Source organism: Engraulis encrasicolus, chromosome 22 (assembly GCF_034702125.1).
Source record: "Engraulis encrasicolus isolate BLACKSEA-1 chromosome 22, IST_EnEncr_1.0, whole genome shotgun sequence".
In the NCBI taxonomy this organism is placed as follows: Eukaryota; Metazoa; Chordata; class Actinopteri; order Clupeiformes; family Engraulidae; genus Engraulis; species Engraulis encrasicolus.
The window spans coordinates 26,716,016-26,737,873 of record NC_085878.1 but is presented as its reverse complement, the minus strand read 5'-3'; the positions used below and the strand labels follow the sequence as shown (position 1 = coordinate 26,737,873).

Below are 21,858 nucleotides of genomic sequence, written 5' to 3'. Positions count from 1 at the left end.
GGGAACCCTAAACCTAACAAAAAAGTTGTTTTAGATGTCCTTTAATAGTCATGACACAGGCAGGTGCAGGCAATGACGTCTAGTCATCTCTTCCCCGCAGGGAGAAACTGAAAGACTTCTTCAACTCCAGCAGCATGGACATGCCACACGGCATCGGTAGCGGTGGCTGCGGCGTGGATGGGAGCTGCTCCATGGGCCAACCCCACCAGGGCTCCCATCACCAGGGCTCCCATCACCAGGGCTCCCATCATGGCTCCCACCAGGGGTCTCACCAGGGGCCCCACCAGGTGTCCAGTGGAGGGCCCCCGCCACACCCCTCCTCGGGCCCTCCGCTCCCCGCCCTGCCCGACAGCCTCCTCTCCCCCTCCAACCCTCCGTCCCTGCCCCCTCTCCCGGACCCCCTGAGCCCCACGGGCGGGGCGGGCGCTGGGCTGCCGCCGCTGCCCGACCTGCTGAACCCCATGCCCGTGTACCCGTCCGGGGTGCTCCTGGTGTGCAACGGCTGCGCGGCGTACCAGCAGCTGAGCGAGTCCCACTCGCCGTCCATGCGGCGCTGGGCGTCCCGCCGGCGCAACGAGCCCGTAGCGGCACGCATGCAGCGGCTGGAGCGCGAGCGCACGGCCAAGAAGAGCAAGCGCGCCTGCGAGTCGGCCGAGGAGCGCGAGCTGCGGCGCATGCGCGACCGCGAGGCCAAGCGGCTGCAGCGGCTGCAGGAGACGGACGAGCAGCGCGCGCGCCGGCTGCAGCGCGACCGCGAGGCCATGCGCATGAAGCGCGCCAACGAGACGCCCGAGAAGCGGCAGGCGCGGCTGGTGCGCGAGCGCGAGGCCAAGCGGCTCAAGAGGCGGCTGGAGAAGATCGAGCCGGGCCTGAGGGTGCAGATCGAGCACGACCCCGCCGCCATGGCCGCCCTCACGGCCGACATGAGCCTCTTCCAGTTCCCCTACCCGCTGCAGGGGGGCGGCGCCGTCACCCCGCCGGCCTCCGCGCCCTCCTCCATGGACAACGGGCTCTTCATGCGCCTGGGCGAGTCCGTGCCGCAGCTGCCCCTGGCCTTGAGGCCCCTGGGCTCCGACTGCAAGATGGGCGTCAGCGAGTCCGCACAGAACCAGTGACACAACACACGGTGTCCCTTTACACTATGACCCCTCAGTGACTTTCAGTGACCTTGATCTGGGGCCACACACACTGACCCAGGACGAACACACACACACACACACACGGACAGAAATAACACAATAAACTGTTACCTACAATGATGGACCTCTGACTGGATGGATGCCCTCCAGTTACATCGGAGGTTATCAGAGACATAAAATAATGAAACAGGACAAACTGAACTGAAAAAATTTACTGAACTGAACACTTTGTGAGCAGACATTTGCAACTCTATCATGAAACACATAGACTTCCTTTATCGAAGGAAGTGACTGAGAAACAAACACACACACACACACACACACACACACACACACACACACACACACACACACACACACACACACACACACACACACACACACACACACACACACACACACACACACACACACACACACACGCATTAAGAAACAGGGTTATGAATGTTTTTTTTTTTCCCTCAACATGTATGCCTATTGAGCATGTTATTACAAGAGATTCTGTCCGTTTTCTTGTCCAGCAGCAGGGCTTGATTTCAGCAGGACGTTTTTCAGGCGTTTTCAGCCCAGCCCCCCACCTCAGTATGGACCAGCGACACACTTCCTGTTCAGGAGAAGACGCTCCTGATTTGCACATGGACATGCAGTTCTTATTGGTGTGCCTGCGGGCCCGGCCAATCACGGTTTACCAGTAGCCAGTACAGTACTTTATACACTTACAGTACAGTACACTTTTCCCAGCTTTGACCAGCAGGGGGAGTGTCAGCCAGGCTGCCTCATATCCACACAGAAAACCTACTACTACCTCACCAAGGGCCCAGCAGGGCTTCAGGGGCCTCACAGGGCCACACACACACACACACACACACACACACACACACACACACACACACACACACACACACACACACACACACACACACACACACACACACACACACACACACACACTCACACACACACACACAAACACACTCCAGATGTTACTATCAGACGATAACTTATCACAGGTGGTATCTTTCTTACACATGTATACTGACTCTCAGACACAAAAAAACACATGCACCCACACAATCGCTCAGACCTTCTCGAAGTGATCTTTTTTTTCCTCCCGTCTTTCTCGCTTCTCTAAAATCCATCTTGGTCTTATCTCTGCGTCATTCACGAGAGGCTATCTAGTTTTTCTGTTCTTGTGGATCCTATTGGTGATTAAGTTCATATTGTGTTCTTTCACATAGGTATACCAACCACAAGGACAGCAGGCCGAGTACAATAACTCTTGTACTCGATGTGAAGTTTTGCGAGTTTGAAAGCAGTCGCTTTCTCTCCTTCTTTTCTGTATCTTTCCACTCCACTTTCTCTGTGTGTGGGTCTGTCTTGCTTACACAGATACACCGCAGTGCAGTACAGTACAAGTTTCCTACCTACCGAAGCCTCTGCACACTACTGAACACAACACACGGGTCTAACACACAGTACTCAGGAGCTCAGAGGCAGCACAGTCTCTCTCTCTCTCTCCATCACACGCACGCGCGCACGCACACACACACACACACACACACACACACACACACACACACACACACACACACACACACACACACACACACACGCACACGCACACACGCACACACAAGCGTTCCTTCACACTCACCTGACTGACACTGCCACTTTTCTGTTCTCAATCGCTCCATTCTTACCGGTCACATTGACCTCTCTGGACCTGAAAAATTCTTGTTTTTGTTCTGTTTATGTTTTTTTTCTTCTTCTTTTCTGAAGTGTGTGTACTTTTATTTTGCACATTGCAACTGCATTGCAACGCCCGACCACCCCATTTCCACCCCATGTCCCACCCCCCAACGCTGGCTAATCCAGCCATGCCTGTGGTCTTTCAGGACCGACCAAGAAGCTGCAGGGGCTGGAGAGTCTTCCTCTCCCCCCTCCGGCGTAGGCAGATCAATTCAGTGGGGTAATTGCAGAAAGCAGGATTGTACTCAACTGGGTACATTAACTTGGAATCAGTGGTAAATGAGTGATTAAAGAAGTAGTAATAGAAAAGACCTCCAAAGTCTCCTCTGTTTGGAGATTTGTAAGAGTTAACTTAGCTGGCTGAGTCACTAATCCTCCCTTTTAGAAGATGCCCCCTCAAAGCAGGTTTAGTGACTTATCTGGGTATGTAAACTCAGAATGAGGGATGCATATACTTTAGTAATAGAAATTGATTGAAAATGATTGATTGAAGGCAATTTATTTAGACTGAAACAGATGTTAGGAGACCGAGGAGATTTACAACTCAGAGTTAACTTATCTAGGTTAGTCACTGAACCACTTTTCTGGACTACACCCCTCATATCCTGAAGATCCTCAGTACCCAAGAAACCAACCTCCCCCTCCCCCCTCTTTGTCTCGCTGCTGTTACCGTTACTGTACGATGTTGTAGAATACCTCTGACGCCAGTAGAGGCCATGCTATATACAGTATATACTTATTACACACACACATATACATGCACTGCTCATGCTGAGGTGCAAACAGTGCATTCCTTCTACCCAATGTGTCAGCGCTGCCTTTGTCACTGGATTATAAAATGATGAGATTTTTAAGTTATGGTTACATATTTTTTATTATGTCTTTTTTTTTTCCTCAACAAGTACCTACCTTGACACCTTGTCTTGTGTGTATAGCGATGTTGCTATTGTTTTTGAAGATGGCAGAAAATGGTGTTTGTCGTTTTTTGCAATTATGCAAGAGAACTTTTGAGGGTAATTGTGATATATTTATTATTATTATTACTACGTGTGAGCGGGAACACCCTCCCGCTTCTAAGCTTCCAACTTATGATGATGCAATGTGGTACAAAAAGCCAATCAGATGTCACCATCCCTGAGAGACATTCTGTTGAATGGTAAAAGAGACTGAAGGGACCATATTTACCCCAAGTCGTTGTCATTGTTGGAAACCTGTAACGAGCACCCTTGGTGGCACGCAGACAGGGAAAGCTACAAAACTCTGGTGCCATCTTATCTTTTGATCTTTGACCACTTCACCTCAGAACCTCAGAACACAACCTCTGGAACAGCAGGGCCAGTATCCCGCACTAACCGCTTTGTAACAACTTGCAAGAGTAGATGTGGACTGACCAGCATACTGGCCTATTTGAAAACATTATCTCGCTATGAATTATTTTCACAATATAGTTTTTCCCCTGACTGAATCTATGTGGATTTTAAAAAAACATCAATTACCTGATAATGGGATTTTTTTGTCTCCCTGAGCCAGGCTGACCACATCAATTAAAAACGTTAAGAGATTTGAGCATTGTGGCTCTCCTAAGCGTCCCAAGACTGGTTTAACGCACTATGCAACATTGGGTTTGTACTGACACACCGCCACACATTTGACACTTTGTATGATGACTATGCAGACAGACTTTCAAATGGACTCCACTGAACCCCACACAACTCAGGCAATCTAACTCGAGTTTCTCTGGCCCGATCTTCAGCACACCGAAACCGTGGACACTGCTGGGACAAACATGCTTTTTTCCAACTTTTCACCTCAGTGATGTAAACCTCCTTGATGTGTACATGGTCTGAAGATGCAGCTTTGGCATCTTAACTGAAAACTACCTGCCATAAAGAATTTTTTTTTGTTTATTGAGAAAATGTAGTATCCTGTGATTTCACAATGCATTCATCAACATGTTCTATCTAGACAACAAGGTCAGACAGCTAGTGTTTGACTTGCAGTAAGCCTCTAAGTCTTAAAATATTCAAGGTATCAAGCATTTCCAAAAACAAACAAAACAAAACTGACCTTGTTTGTCACACAATGAACAACATGGTTATTTATACTACCCACTGAATACTTTGCTAAATGAGAATCAGAGACAGTTCATTAATGAATTCATAAATCTCTTATGTACAGAGCGAAGCAAGCACATGCATTTGTATTGCCAGGGAAGGATTGTCTTTTAACAGTGCTTGCGGTCTTTGACTTTCTTTGACTCTACTTCTACTTCTTCTTCTCCCCGTGGGCTCCATGGAGTCGTGGCCTGACTTGGCATGACCGGACTGCATTTGAGCTCAGTACTGACTGCATGTGATTAAAAAAAACTGCATTCGTCTTGAATTGTTGAGTATAAGCTTGTGTTCTGCGATTTAATTTTTCTCTATTTTTTTTTTTTTGCCTGCCCAACTTCCTTGACCGTTTTCTCCCTCCCTGTCCCCAAACTCTGTTTGAGTGACCTGCAGATTCTGGGCACCCCTAAGAATCTTTTTTTCTTTGATTTCTATCTGTCTTTCTGAAAACATGCCTTTAACATTTTTTTTATTTATTTCTATGTCATTCAATCAGGACTCTTTCTTGATGTTCATGTTTACAAAATTATCTACAAAAAAGGCCAAACTGAATGAATGATCGAGGGCAGCCAGAGCAGGAAAAATGAGAGGACACTATATTCGCATTGTGTCGTTTGTTTCATTATTTTGTTTCTTTCTTTCTTAATGGTCTCTGTTACTGGATTAACAGATGTACAGATTCGAGATGAACCCTGGAATAGAATGTTGAGTAAAACATTGACTTTACGGCTCAACTGGCTTGGTGTCTGTTGCTCTCATTTACACACACACACAGCTCTGCAAACAGAGAGTGTCCCACTCTGAAGTGACCTTCCTTACTTCTGCTCTACAAAGGACTCTATTCTTTCCCGTAGTCAGACAGAGGCCCTATAACACTTGGAAAACACACAAGCGTGCACGGTCAGACACACACACACGCACACACTGAACACTGTGACCTTGTCCAAACGCAACCCTAGTAGTTTGTGTAAGGGGTAGGGCACTCAAGTACACACTCTCTGACCGTTAAACTGACTTAGGTCAACTTCACATTTAGGTCATTTCCTCACTGCTACTGTACAGCCCAGTAGGAGGATACGCGAGAGGCCATGGTGTCTCTGAAAACCTTATGTGGCAGACAAGAAGCCTTGCGCGCCATCCTACGTACTTCCACCAAAAGATTGGCTCCATACAATGAAATAGTAGTATTATGGGATGGTCCGGACCAGGCTAGAAGACAAGTGTGGCTGGTTTTCATACAGCTGTGAGTCACTACAAAAACTAAATTCAGTCATCATCAGTTCATTGGTGTAATGCACAAAACATTTTATGAAAGAGAGAAAAAAAAGCACGAGTCAAATTGGTAGTATTATATATATATTATATTGTATTTACTTAACAAACATGATAAATGCAATGCTTCCAAGAAGTTAGCTGTAACAATAAAAATACAATATCTTTGTGTCCTTACATAGAATTAAAACGGCAAAACAAAACAAAAAAAGGGGAAGAAAAAACAAAAACAAAAAACAAAACAACAAAACAAAACCGCCCCAAGGCGCTCACAGAGAGGTACAAATATACAGTACAAATCTATTTTATTCAAAAAAGAGGGTACAAAAAAAAAAACGCAACAAAATATAGTTATTAATGCTTCTGAAAAGTTTCAGGTAGGTGGAAGGGCGATTCTAAGGGAGCACTTTGGGTAGACAACTCTAAGGCTTCAGAGAAGAATTAATACATATTGGTACGGCCATACAATTTTAAAACTCACTATACAAAGTTTATACAACCTGGATTATACTTGAGGATTGAATATTACATATACATCATTGCATATATTTTGCAGACTTTTATGCATTAAAAGATGCTGCTTTCTTTTTTTTTTAAACTGGTCACACAACACATTAAAAAGCAGTGTCACTTAGTGCCAAAAGTACAATGTCGAATTTGAAACTACATAATTATTCCTTTAAAACTTTTAACCGTTTACAAAAAAAGGAGAAAATAAAAAATAAAGTCAACTCGTTTTGTTTTCCACAAAGCATGGCCTTAGTCCGGTAGGAGGGACATCGTTTCTCTTGCCGGCCCAGATTTTCCTCCAAGCCAACCAAAAACAAATACCACAGCAAGGGGACCTGAAAACAGGCTTGGTACGGCCTTCGTCTTGACGCAAAAGGGAATCGGGTTTTTAAAAAACAAAAAACGATAGCACTACCACAAAATAAGGTCACTCCCTTCCATAGTCGGTAAAAAAGTTCACTCTGTGCTCAAATATACATTTTACCTGTGCACAGGGGTTAGAGAGAAGGGAAAGATTACTATAAGTCATAGGAGGAGGCAAAAGCTTTGAGTGGACTGGGCATAATAGCACCCATATTAGCAGTGCAGAGAGAAGGGTGGCGTGGTCAAAGAGGGGTTGAGTATGTTTGTGTTTACAGAACAGAAAAAATATGGGTTAACTGCTCGTCCCGCACGCCTTGGTGGCACGAAGACTTAAATAAATACCCAAAGGCAAATTTATTTGAAATCATCCAGAAAAAAAAAGAAAAAGAAAAAAAAATCAAGAATAGGATGCAATGAGTGCTCTATGGGTGGACATTTAAAAGCCTACTATAGAATAAAAACAAGCACTATGGCTGAAGGTCCAGCCTTGTGATATGCAGGCATGAATGACTGACTGTGCGGTTAACCATGACCAGCACCAGGCAGTGATGGATTTGGGAAACTGTGCACCATCACTGCAACATCAGATGACTACCAGCGCCAGTGCTTCAGCGTGAGACACAGAGAGCAAGAAAACAAAAACAATTAGCAAACAATGTCCTCCTAAAGAAAAACGAAGAAAGCAGAGCAACAAAAAAGGGGGAATTAACACACAAAAAGTTATTCCACTGACGTATTGCATGATGCACATATTTTTAAGGCGTTATAACAACAAGCTTGGTAATATACTAAACTTACTTTTTTAAAGATCTGTACAAACATACATACACGCAAAACACACACATACATCAGTTGGATGATTGTTCTCAAAAGGGTTTTGTGTGATTAAATAGTTCACTGATAGCCAACAGTTAAAAGACTCTTTTTCACCATTCTGTCTGTAAAAACACGCTATAACAAGAGGGAAAAATATAAGTGCAACATGTCTTCGCTTCAGTAAGACAAGTGTATAAGAAGGAGGGTCCTGGCCTTTCTTTAAGGACAGGCTTTCGTGAGGTTACATATCAAGGAGAGGTCGACTCCCTGCCAGTTCTCCAACCCATCCTGAGGGGTACACTTCAGGAGGCATGCGTGTGCGCGCGTTCATGTGTGCGTGCGTGTATATATGTGTAGGTGAAAGGCTACCCTAAGGCAGGGGTTCCCAACATTTTCAAAATTGGGGTCCACTTGAAATTTTCACAAATGTTTGGGGCCAATCTCTGGCCCAATGAACAATGCAACTCAAATGTAGTCAACAGCAAAAAATATTATTGACTTTTTTTAGAAAATGATTTCAGGGCCCACTTGGAATACCTTCGCGGCCCACAATTTGGGAATCACTACCCTGAGGTAATGCTATGCTACCGCAAGTGTGAAGAATTGGAACTAATGGGTGGTTGTTAGTAGGTGGACCATACTGAGGGCTGGACCCAAACCTACTCCAGATACTCTGGAGGAAGAGCCTGTGAGAGGTGAGAGGGGAAAGGTGAGGGATCATTGGAGGTGGTTTTTACAGCAGACTCGACCTTGGAAACACACAGCACCTATAACACACAAGAGTGGCTGGAAACAAACATCAGACAAAGACACAGGATGAGGACCCTGAGCAGGTGCTCTAAACCGTTGATTTCCAAACCGTTGAGGGCAGCGTAAGGAAAGGGCTGGGCCCAGGAGAACATAAAAGCAATCTCACACTCACAACCATAACAGTCAATCAAACAAAGGGAGCCTCCTGATTGGGTGGGTAGATGTGATTGACAGGAGGGCGGGAGTTGGGGAGGCCCAGGCCCATCTACAACCATACATATGACTTTATGGAGAGGTTTGGTGCGGTGCGGTGGGGGTCCACAGACTAGACTAGACAACAGGAAGGCACAGACAAGATTTTTTCCCCCCCTTGCAGCTGCAGATCTCTTCTCTTTGTGTGTAAGCGCCAGGTCGCTCTCCGGCCCATAGATCCATTGGCATGATGCCAACAGGGGCCATCCTGACAACTAAAGGCGCACGGGTAACAACCGGGAGAAAAGAGCAGGCAGTCGTTTGGTAAGGCAGTAACACACAGGAGGACCCAAAGACAAGAGCAATCAATCAATCAATCAATCAATCAATGAATCAATCAATCATCCTGCATCAACATCATCACTATTATCCACATTAGAATCATCGACATCATCATCATCATCATCGCCGTGCTGTCCTACGTCCTCAGCGCAAGAGAGGAATTAAACGCTACCATGCTGCAAGATGCAAAAACAGCTAGCAAACGTGAGGAGGTAACTAGGCCATGCGGACTCCTCAAAACAACGCCTACAGTACTTGGGACTTGGGATTCAAAAAAAGCTCAAACGTTAAGATAAAAACAAATGCAGAAGAAACAAAACCCTTACATACCTCATAAGGTACTCGACCATATTATTACTATACTGTATGTCTGATGCAAGAGTGTAGGGATAAAAACAGCTTCAAAGTTCAAAGTTGTGCCCAGGGACTGTTGGCAGGAGGAATCGTATTTAAAAGAGTTACTGCATAGCACATGCAAAAGAATGACTTAAGTTCATCTCAGGTATATTTGTTTTGAGGATATTGCTTCTAAGAAACTAAGCAGAAAACTGACATCTATTTACTGGAGGAGGGTGAAACCAAAGACAAACTTGATATGACCATGAAAATATGCTCAAACCTGAACATTGAAGATGCTATTAACGGATGTTGTTCCATGGACCCAAATCATACACACTGCCTTAACTAGTTACACTTAGGTCACAAAGTTACACCTGACTTAACTGATGGAATATTGATAGTATGTGATAGAATCAGTCACCCTGCACTACACTCCAAAGCTTTCCGTGTCCTTTCAGAGAGAAGGCTACCTCACCTGGGTTGTGTTTCTCGAAAGCATAGTTGTTAGCCAGTTAGCAACTCGGGTAGTTGTCAATGGGATATTGCATTGCAACTTGCAACCAACAAAGTAGCTACCGTAGTTAGCAACTACGCTTTCGAGAAATGCACCCATGGGCTGCACTGCACAGTGCGGGGCTGGCTGGTGTGTCAGGGGTTGAAGTGTGACGGAGGCAGTGTTGTTGAGGGGCTTTACAGACTCAGCTTCTACGCCAGTGTCATCACGTGGAATGTGCAAGGGAACAAAACGAGAGGTTCTCAAGGTTGCTATGAAATACAGGACCACTTTAAGACTCAGCACAAATGTCAAGTATGAAGGGTCGGGTGGGGGACTGGAGACGAAAATCTGATGCTACAGGACAGCTATAGGTGCCTGATGAATACATTGCGGGACTGTACTGAAGGATATCGACATTGAAATTGGACCTCTGTATTAAATATGGATCATGTGTCATGACTACAGCAAGCTTAGACATCATAGAAAGCAGGTGTCCCACTCATGATATGTACTAGCGGAACGAAAAAAAATCTGACAATTCAATCAATCACTGAGTTTATCTGATGGCAGGAGAACATGACTAACGGAAGGGGGTGACTAAAGGGGACAAAGCTTAACACAACGTAATGTCATCTGTGAGGATGGAAGGAGAAGAGAAGAGAAGAGAAGAGAAGAGAAGAGAAGAGAAGAGAAGAGAAGAGAAGAGAAGAGAAGAGAAGAGAAGAGAAGAGAAGAGAAGAGAAGAGAAGAGAAGAGAAGAGAAGAGAAGAGAAGAGAAGAGAAGAGAAGAGAAGGCCCTGGAGCCCTTTGTCTGGTGTTCACTTCACAAGGAACCCATCAAATTTTGGGAAAATATGTAAAATAGCTCATAGTAAAACAACAAAGTAACATTGAAGCATATAAAAAATAACAAATAAAATAAAAACTTCAAAAAGCTACAAACATAGAATTCACTCTTAATAATGGGAATGATGTCAGGTTTGACTTTTGGAATGCCATTTCCGACAAGAAATGATAATTTTCTCTCTTTTTTCTTTTTCAGGTCTAATTGCACTTAACTTCCACAATTACAACATCATCTATACTTAAATCAGTGTAAGAAAAAAATGAAACTGCAGCATTTCTCTCGGCTAATTTTGTAAACAATGTCCGCCATGCCAGTCAGTACTTTCTCACCTCCAAAATTCATTTTTTTTTAAACAAAAGACCCTCTTCTTTTGCACGTGAAAAAACTACACATTTTACCTTTCCCTTCATTAAAAAAACCCCTACAATATAGTCATATATCGTTTAAATTCCCATTAAAATGTCAGTGTCTGAATTAATTTGTGAAATTCCATAACATGTGCAATACAAGACAATCTTCAGAACCACGCAGTGTTAATATTGCCAGAGACAGCGAGGAGAGAAGAGAGAAGATAATATTCCTACATATAGCGTACAAGAATACACTAGACTAGAAAATAGGTGATGGAGTGGAGAGGGAAAGGACTTTAAAAAGATGGTGGACATAAAATATATCGGCAGCGCAGTGTCACTTGTGTCATGCGTTTTGGAAAGGTTAGTTATTATGGATCCCTGGAATAATGCAGACATCGGCCGCAAGCCTGTGACTGCAGAGGTTCTGACAAATGCAGAGAATCTGCTCTGTATCCGTTTTGAGAATAGAGACTAAAGAGTGAAAAAAGAGTTTTATTTGATGGACCTTTTGTGTTTGGTCATTAAAATAAATGTTTTTCTCTAGAAAAAAATAAAAAGACGTATGGGGTTTATTGCAGGTAAGGGAGTGGGAAAGGATAACAGTTACAGTGAGGCCTGAGGGAAACGGGCTTATGGCTGTAGCAAAAAAAAAAAAAAAAACACCCTAAAGCCTTCCGACACAACTATCACACTTTCCCTGAACATCCTTGGGAAACAACTGAGCGGAGAAGATAACCAGTCTTGTGCTGTGACTGGACTATTGCTTGCGGTTTTGGTGAGTGAAGGGGACACACATGACTATGGAGACAGAGGTGGCCAAAGGAAAAGTAGAAATTCATGGTGTAAGTACAACACTAGCACATGATATTACATAGCGGTTACACCAGTTATTCCATTGTACCTAATGAAGTGGCTAGACATCGTTACTGAAAAAAAACCCAGCGCAGAATCGGGTGCATCGCTCTATAGTAACTGTAGACCAGGTACTCGGTGAAGTTACTTGTGTTAGAAGGTAACTATAATGGCAGGTTTTGTTTTTTACTTCTACTTCAACCACCTCTGTATGTTGACCAGGACAGGAACTGGCGGTGGCGGTGGCCAGACAAGGCTACTCCTCCTCAGTGATGAGGAGTAGCGGCAGAAGGAGAAGAAAGTGAAATAAGGGTGCGGAAATTTGGCGTGTACCACAAACTGGCCTAGCTCGACTTGGCGGAGCGGCTAGCTGTCTGGGCAGTTTTGACATGACTTCAAGCAAGATCGGCACGGAATTTGCCAGCAGTCAGCCATCAAATTTGAAAGCTGTTGCTATAATGTTATCCAAGTGCGGTGGTGGCGGAACCTCGCAGGAGAAAGGAAAAAAAAAACCTTCCATCTGCTTTCCTATATGCCAGCTGTCCGCCCAAAAACTCTTTCGATCTCGTTCAGCGAGATTTAGCCCGCCAACAAAGCTCAGAGACTTGCCTGAGGGCCCAATGAGCTAACTACCTCTCGAGTGGTAGGAAAAAAGCACAAGCAAGACTGGATCAAAAGGTATATGGCCAGAAACCAAAATAACCACAAACACATGCGCACAAATGTACATGCATACACACACACACGCGCGCACACACACACACACACACACAGAGGTATACTGTCTGTCTATAGAGGTACTGAGAAGCCGCCACACTGGGACACTGGAATGCAGGATTTTTTTTCAGAACTTTTCCATGAGGATAAAAAAGCCAATAAAAAAACAAAATAATTGAACAGACAATGCTAAAGAAAGGAAGAAACAAAAATGAAACAAAAAAAACGTCAAAAAAACAAACGGAATACAGATAGTGTAACTGTGGCACGGCTGGTGCGTTGTGGGTAAAACTTATGTGATCAGAGCTGGCCGCGGTGTAGCGATCATCAGCATCTGACGTGTTTTGCTGGGTGTCGCTCTGATTGCCTGAATCTCCATAACAAAATCTCCTGAATCAATGTCACCCTGCCAAATTCTCCTCCCCTCCACAACCCTCTCCCACAACCCCCCCTGAATATGTTGACACATCCTGAGACTAGACACAAGAGGACAGCGGAGGAAAAGAAAGGACAGAAAGTCTCCCCTCTAGGTAGGTGCAGGATCTAGCAAGAAGTCAACAGACACACAGGATAGCATCTGCAACAAGGCAAAGAGGGCAAGAGTCAAAGAGACGAGACCCACACACGTACGTAAAAACACAGAGGACCTTCAAGATGTGCCTTGTGTTCTTTTTCTTTTGAAGCAGTGGGTCTTGAAAATTACGATGGTGAAGAGAGGGCATTCTAAAAACAAAACCCCCCAGAAAATCGCTGTTGCTCTGTTCACCAGATGACGGCATGAGAATGCTTCGGAAGAATTGAAATAAAAGAGAATAAAAAGAGAAAAAAGGTGTGGTTTTGGAGTTGGGATCGGGTTTGCAGAGAGGGAATGTTTAAGAGTGCCGTGTTTGCTGCACAGCACCCAGCACACTTCCCCTCTGACACCCTCTGATGAGCCCAGCTGATAGACTTGACAGGCCAGCGAGGGAGAGAGAGTGTGACTGACTGACTGACTGACAGCTAGACATGTGCTGCAGAAGCGATGGGAGAAGGAGAGAGAAAAGAGGCCAGGATGGAGGGACGTAAGAGAGAAAGGGAGGGAGAGGGGGGCAGTGCTGCCGCAGGCTTTGGTAGGTAGACAGAGGGGAAGGGAAGGAGAAAGGGGGGTGGGGGTTGGCTGGCCGAGAAACCCAGGAGGAGAAGGCTTGCTCTGGGTGCGCTGGTCCCAAATCACGATTGGTAATCCAAGAGCGCATACCCTCACGCCCGAGTCCAGGGGGGGGGGGAAATCTAAAGAAAACAACAAAAAGAGTGTAGTCTTCTTCTGTGTGTGCAAAATCTCAAAAAACATTCTGAGGCTACATTCTCATTCTCACCACCACTTTTAACTTCTCGCTCTCTTCCTCTCCCTCAATCTCGTTCTCCCTCCATTCTTCTTCCCTTGGTTTCCAACATGTTCCACTGCTGCATTTACTCTCCTCCCTCCCTCCCTGCCTGCCTTCTCTTTCCCATTCCGACAATCTGGTGCTGTTTCATTTTTTTTTTACGCTGGCCATCAATATGGCCACTGCCGTCACTACGGATGCTACTTGCCAGCGTTGGAACGGCCCTCGATAGACAGCTTGACCTCCTGAGGGATGAAGGAGGGCCTGGAGGGGGGGCCCGGCGGCAGTGCTGAGGGGGGCCCCAAAAGACGCCCGTGCCCGGGGCCTCCGTCCTCGCCGCCCTTGATGGCGTATCTTTGGGAGGTGGGGGCCGACCAACGTCTCTGGGCCGCCGCCATGCTGGACGAGGAAGTGAGTGACAAGCCACTGACACTACCACCACCGCCGCCGCCTCCAGGCAGCTCGTGCCGGGAGTGGCCCTCCGTGTGCAAATAATAGCTGCTGTGGCTGCGCGGGTGCTCGGCTGAAGTCCGGTTGGGACGCGGCGGCAGAGCCTCGTGCCCCAGCATCCCTACGTGGACGACGTCGTCCTTTTCAACCCTCTCCCTTTCTCGTTCTCGTTCTCTCTCTCGGTCCCGGTCCCTGTCTCTGTCCCTCTCTCTCTCCCGCTCCCTGTCCCGCTCCCTCTGGATGCGGAAGTGGCTTTGGCTGTGGGGCCGCGTGTGCTGGGGCGCCGGCGGCCCCATTGGCTGGACCAAAGCCGACGCCGCCGCAGACGACGTGGAGTTGGATTTGGTTGGAGTCCTAACGTGCACCAGCTGTTGGTGCTGTTGCTGTGGTTGTGAATGTGACTGCAGTGGCTGCTGCTGCTGCTGCTGCTGCTCTTGAATCTGCTGCTGAGGCTGAACCTTTTGCTGCTGCGCCGCCGCTGGAGGCTGCTGGAGGGCGATGGACACGCACACGTCCCCCACCTGCAGGTGATGGCAGGCCAGGCCGTAGAGCTGCGCCGTGCGCTCTGGGCTGCACGACGACCAGCCCTGGCCGAAGACGAAGAAGGGGTGCTCGGGCGGCACGTCGATGGTCACCTTGCTCTGCTGCTCGCCCACGCTGAAGTGCAGCGACACCAGGCCGGGCCTCTGCTGGCTGGCGCGCACGTCCACCACCATGCTGGAGTCGATCTTCAGGCCGCCGCTCATCTCCGCGCTGCGCACGAAGTCCTGCGTCTGCAGGTCCTCCACGCGCTTCAGCTCCCCCGTGGCCAGCTGGATGATGGCTCCCTTCATGAAGTGCGAGGGGCCGGTGGCGGCTGCAGCTGCTGCAGCGGCCTGGACAGGACCTTGGGGACCCAGCACCTGTGCCTGCTGCCCCTGCCCCTGGGCCTGGACCGGTAGCGACACTGGGGCGAGGGCCACGGCACCGGGTACCATATGGGCTGCTGCTAGTGTCTGTGGTGGTGGTTGTTGCTGGAGTTGGATTTGGATTTCTGGAGGTCCAGTCCGGTCTGGGTGGCCGGTTGATACGAGGTGTTCCATGGCTTTGTGGTAGGGCGACTGGGCTGTGATGGCGGCTGTGTGTGGTGGAAGTGGGGCAGCAACAGCAGGTGTGGATGAGTCGTTAGGCTGGCCTACTGCGTACTGCTGCTGTTGTGTTTGGGGGTGGGGGTGGGGGTGGGCGTGGCGGTGGTAGTCCAGGGGTATGAGCACCGGCTGCCCATTGGCTAGGATCACTGCGTGGTGACCCGGCTGGGCCTGGAGCGCCGTCTGGGCATGTGCCTGAGCCCGCAGGTCCGTAACCGTGGCGATGGGGGGTTGATGCACGTACACCGTCCTGCCCTCCCCGCCATGAGCCTCTCGGCTCTGCTGGGAATTCTGGGATAGGTTGAGGGGTACGTGGGAGGAGGCTTCCTTGCGATTGCCGGCATGCTGGACTGGAGAGGCCAAGCGTCCGACCACCTGCTGGACCTGAAAACACAAACGTGACAAATTTTAAGTAATTCAGTGTATAAAGCATTTGAATAATTTCACATTAAAGGGGCTCCAGGTAGGATTAAACGTTTAATTAATCATTGTCCCGTGTCGGCCGATGGTTATGTGAATCATTAGTAAGTGAACAATGATTCTCGCGACCACTTCCACGGTCCACAGTCAGAAAACCCTGAATGCAACTTTTTGACAGAGTGGTCCGAACGAGTGCCGTTTTGTTTCATACGAACAATCGCATTACATATTGTATTCAGATTTGTATCAACTGCTGGCATACCGCGATGAAAAACATTCTCACAGTGAGTTTATTTGAAGAGCATTTTTTCATTACAGTATAGATTTGGAGACGGGCATGCCATGGCCATCGCGCAAACGACGCCATCCTTCCTTGTGGCCCTTTAAACAATACATTTGTCAATGTAGTGTGGCCATCAGAAAAATAACCTATAGATGTAATAGCTAACAGCTATAGTATTGCACGTGTAATAATACACAGAGCCATAAAGTCTGTTTTTCAGTCAATGGAAAATTGGCCAAAGGCCGAGTTGCCATAAACCAACAGTTTTCTCAAAACAAGATAAGCAATCTCTCCAAGAAACCTTGCAGAATCTTGCTATATCTGTCTGTTGTTATCATCAGCGTGCCATCCCCCAGTTCTTTGTCAAAGGTGTTTTTCTCTGTCATAATTAGCAGCAGGTTCCTCTGACATCCTCATGTTTCTATCTATCTGCAGCTCTTTCACTTCACAGGGCTAAAAATAACAACACCCGGGCCTAACACTTTGCAGCGGCATAAATACGTGAAGTAACAGCGGCAAGTCACAGGAGATGAAGGCAGCAATGCCTTCATTCAACACCCAAAATAACGCAGGGAAAAAAACCACACAAACAGGGCTGTCATGGCAACCACTCTCTCTCTCTACTGATCAGGAGTTGAACTGCTTATCCATTCGCTCTCGGTCATTCACGGAATGTAAGTGCTCATGGACAAATACGCTGCTCTGCACCTCCAGAATGTGATCAACTGCTGTGTCCTTTCTCAGTGTAATCAAAATGAATCAGCCAACACCTTCTGAATCACCTTCACCGTAATGTTATGGCAGTGCCCTTCTTAACTGTGATAATGACAATCAGACAGAATCATTTATACACAGTGTATGGACTGAACTGAAGGAATGGAACACGTCATCATCACCACAGCAACAGTCTGATGGTATAGTGGACGTATAGCACATGTAATGTAGTGTAGTGTAGTGTAGCGTAGCACAAATTCCAGGAAGGTCTGACGGACAGAGTCTTTGACTGCCACTACACTCTCTTCCCCTCTCCGCCTCTCTCCCCTATCAAACGACCACAGAGCAGCTTCCTCCAGCTCCAGTGTCGAGAGACCACAAACCCCAACAGCCAGCCGCGGCCTCCCTCCCTCCCTCTCCAGGCCAGCCGCCCCTCCCAGCAGCACCACCGCCCAGACTGCCCCTGCCCTGCCCTGCCAGCACGACACGACACGACAGGACACAGCACCGCACCGCACCGCGGAGTGCTGAGAAGAGAGTTGCCCAACAACCAACACTCCCAAACTACCACCAATAAAGGAAGGAAGTGGAGAGGAACATGGAAACACTGCAACTGTGGCTTAGCGAGAGAAAAAAAAGCAGCGGCTTTGTGAGTGAGTGAGGAAGAGAGAGAGAGAGAGAGAGAGAGAGAGAGAGAGAGAGAGAGAGAGAGAGAGAGAGAGAGAGAGAGAGAGAGAGAGAGAAACAAGGGGAAAAAGAGAAAGAGGGCAAGAAGGGGGAAAAATGTGATTCAGATTCAGCATACTTTATCTACAGCCTGTGACATGAATCTGACGCAAGATCAAAACTACAACTGCAATTTGCTCAACTTTTAGAACTGAACTGTTGTTGTTGGGATATGGAATGCATAGCTTGCCACGTCCTTCTGGCCCAACATATTATGTAAACGCACAGGCCGTGTAAACAACAAGGCATTTATTTTATTTAAATCAATAGGATAATGCGCGTCAAGGGATCAAACACAAACTCGAGTACAGATCAAGAAAGAAGTGTAGGCCGGCCTACGTGCTTCAAACCGTGAACTTAGCCATTTATAAATAGCAGCAGTCTGGTGACAAATCGCTGATGGAAAAAGCTGCATATTTTTCCTCAAACTACTGCTACTACTACTACTACTACCACCATTTGTGCCTTGAGTAAAGACGTAGTCTACTCATGTACAAAACATGCTGGACATGTTGTGCTGGACATTTCCTTCCTCAATACAGATTTATCTGTCTGTGACTGGAAGCGGATTTGAAACAGACCTGAGATTCTCTTCAGAACCAATCCAGCAATGTTTCAAGACAATTACTTATTTATAGGCTGTCTGGAGGACATTTTTTATTGATTCTTCTCCTCATACATTTTCAGAAACTGAAGCAACACTCGCCAGCAGGAAATCTTTCTGTACTACAAAACTTTTGTGTAACTTTGTGTATTTTTTCCTATACTACGTAACCTACAAAGAAGGTCCAGAAATGAGTAATCCAACGCCTCCAGGGTTCCTGCAAATGTGTATGTACTGAAACATAGACGCAGGGCAGAAACAAACATATTTCAATGCATCCATGCAATCATTAAAGGTCACAAAGTTATTATTTAAGGCTAATGGCATAGTGCTCGAGATCTTTCAACTCTGCAGATGACAGCCACCTCTTCACTCACCTCCAGGTCCATGTCAGGTGTGCTGCGCTGGCCAGGTGAGGCCCTCTCGTCCGGCCGCCGGCTCTTGGGCCCTCTGGGCTCCCTCTCCCTCTCCTGCTGGGCCTCCAGCTGGTGCTGCTGTTGGGCTGACGCTGCTGCCAGCAGCAGGCGAGCGTTCCTGGGCGCGTGGGCAGCCGAGTCCTGCAGCAGCAGCTCCCGTCCCGGGGCCCCGTGGTGCTGCTGCTCTCTCTCCCCGCCATTCAGCTCCCTCTCCCGGTCACGCTCCCTCTCCCTCTCCTGCTCCAGGGCCTCTCTGGAGGCGTGCGGCCTGGCGGGATGGTAGAACACGGGCACCCCTCTGGGGCTGAGCTCGGCGGCGGAGAGGACCCCTGGCTGCTGCTGTTGTTGCTGTTGAGCTGCTGCTGCCGCCGCCGCCACGGCCTGCTCCGAGGACAGCACCAGAGGAACACCACCCGCGGTAGCTGCGGCGGCCGCCACTTTGGCATAGGCGTGGACTGGCACCTGCGTCTGGGGCGGCGAGGACACCACGCCCTCCTGGATGACCGAAGGGTACGGCACCAGGTGCGGTACGCCGTGGGATTGCGACAGGGCCGACTGGGGAGAGATGAGGGGGCCGGCGGGGATGAAGCCGGGGGGCACGGCGTAAGGCACGGCCGCGTACGGAGAACCCACAAACTGCACCGAGGAGTGGGGGATGGGCGTGTAGCCGAGTGGGGGGTAAGACAGGCCGGCGGCGTGCTGAAGCAGAGAGGAGGGTACGGTGTAGGCAGGGGAGATGTGGCTGAGCATGGCCGGGTGCAGGCTGGTGGGGGAGTAGGTGACGGAGGGCAGGGCCACCTTGTATAGCATACTGTACTGGTCAGGGGCCCCCTCCACACTGTAGTGCTGCTGCTGCTGTTGTTGCTGCAGGCTCTGCTGCAGGTTCTGCTGTTGGACCCGCAGCCAATCCCCACTACTGCTGCTTTGGACATCACTGCTGGCCGTGGCGTTCTGTGTGGATGCTGTCTCCTCTCCTCCTCCACCTCCGGTTGCTGCGGTGGCTGTTGCTGGTCCAGACCCTGCACCACTCGTAGAGCTGCTGCTGCTACTGGTGGTGGTGTTATTGTTGCTGTTGACAGGGAGGTCCCGTTTCTTGGGTGGCAAGCTCTCCTGAGCTGGCTTCATGGTGGCCGTGGATGGAGGGGCGGGGGGAGGTTGGTGGTGGTGGTGGTCCTGGCTGGGCTGAGCTCCTTATTGCGGAGGGCACCGGGGGACTGGGCCTGTGTGCCAGGCAAGTGATGCCACTGCTATCAGCTCTGATAAGCTCCTGCTCACCTCGCCCATCCCCTCACCTGTACACACAAACACATGGACGCGTGCCATGCACGAGCACACACACAGCGATTAAATTAGAAGAACATTTGCCATGCTTTGTGAGAATGGGTATTGTTTTTTTGTTTTTGTTTTACCCATCCCCTCACCTGAACACACGAACACATGGACACGTGCATGCACACAAGCGCACACACAACGATCAAAATGGTAAGCACATTTGCCATCTATTATGAAAATGGTTATTGGGATTGTTTTTACCTAATTTCTTTCACTGAATCTATAAAAATTATTATGAATAACCTTGAAAACATCACAAAGCAGTGTGAATACCTGGCCAATATTCCATGCAATATACAGCATTATATACAAATTCCTGCAATACAATAATCCTGAAAAAATATGCTATAGATAACAGTGCATTAAAGTGCATTTCTATTTCAATTTCGGTTCAGTACCTTATGACTAATTACAACATCTGAATCTACATCGGTCTTTCCTGATCAAGCTGCTTTTAGTAATACTACTGCTGCTGACAGATTGTAAAATGCATGTCACTTTAATCGACATAACACACTCCAAAGAGATAAAATAGACCAGATTATTTTCTGATTTTGCATGGATGCCCTTTTATCTCTACAGTGCATGTATTTGCTTATCGCACAGCAATCCAAAAAATCATAATTATCTTACATCATGTCGCATACGCATGAGTACTGTACCCAAACGAGGAAAAACAGGATGAATCATCTGTGTCTTCTAGTCCTGCAAAGTGTGGCAAAGGTTGAAAGGCAACCTCTGAAATCAATCTGTGAAAAGCTTCACCAACTTCGACAGGGTAGCGCCATTCGTTATCATTTTCTTCACCGTTAGCACGCTACATGCTAGCTAGCGAAAACACCACCAGCCAGTGACTTCAACAGCAGTAGATGTTAGCTAGCTCTGGGTGGCTCCATCACAGCACACGTTAATTGAAAAGGGTCACTTGAAATAAACCGGCATCATCTGTGCAACAATATTTAAAAATGCAGAAAAACTTGTTCAACATGGTACAATTTACAGATGATCGAATAAGATTGGGCAGACAGTCAAATATTTTTGGGGAGAGTGGACATTAGCGAGGATAACAAGATATCCTAGCCACCCGCTACTAGCTTTATTTACCTCCGCAGCTAAATACACAATTTACGTTTGTAAGCAAATGATTGGAATATATGCGTACCTCTCCATGTCATTATTGGTTGCTCCCTCGCACTTTATCCTTCTTGGTGAATAAATGTGTGAAATCAATCATCAAATCAGGGCTGATGAGTTCTGCCCATTTCGGAGGCCAGCAGAGACGAACCCCAGCGGCGCTAGAAAATGACGTAGAAACCGATAATCTATTTCCTGGTTATGTTCCTCGCTGGTTCTAAATAAAGTAAAAAGACATTTTATATTCATTTGTTGACAAAAAAGCATCAAGAAACATCAAAATAGCATCAGCATGATCTATCTTACGTCAAAGGAAAACGTAGATGCCATGACACCGAAGGACGACTGCAGGAGAAAAGAAAATGTCATTCCCATCAGGAATCACCCGCCCCATCAGCAAAATTGAGTGGGACAGGGGTTGCTTTGATTTACCTAAATAG

At 47.5% G+C, this 21,858-nt stretch overlaps 2 protein-coding genes across 4 annotated transcripts in view; one reads left to right on the top strand and one right to left on the bottom strand.

Annotated features, from left to right (window-relative positions):
* znf821 (zinc finger protein 821) overlaps positions 1-1,430 on the top strand; it is a 29,567-nt gene extending 28,137 nt beyond the window's left edge. For both annotated transcript variants that reach the window (XM_063188785.1, XM_063188784.1), the window contains exon 6: positions 101-1,430. In XM_063188785.1, the coding sequence (XP_063044855.1) occupies positions 101-1,115 (1,015 nt within the window). In that variant the 3' untranslated portion in view covers positions 1,116-1,430. The remainder of the gene's footprint in view (positions 1-100) is intronic.
* Positions 1,431-6,333: 4,903 nt separating this feature from the next.
* On the bottom strand, positions 6,334-21,737 carry atxn1l (ataxin 1-like). Of its 2 annotated transcripts, none has more exons than XM_063188734.1 (3): positions 21,447-21,737; positions 18,914-20,244; positions 6,334-16,173 (listed from the first exon to the last, which is right to left on the bottom strand). In XM_063188734.1, the coding sequence occupies exons 2-3, from the start codon at positions 20,075-20,077 to the stop codon at positions 14,413-14,415; spliced, it is 2,925 nt and encodes a 974-aa protein (XP_063044804.1). In that variant the 5' UTR covers positions 20,078-20,244; positions 21,447-21,737; the 3' UTR covers positions 6,334-14,412. The 2 variants fall into 2 exon arrangements, with proteins under 2 accessions (XP_063044804.1, XP_063044805.1); XM_063188735.1 differs by lacking the exon at positions 21,447-21,737 and adding an exon at positions 20,918-20,989.
* Positions 21,738-21,858: the final 121 nt, after the last annotated feature.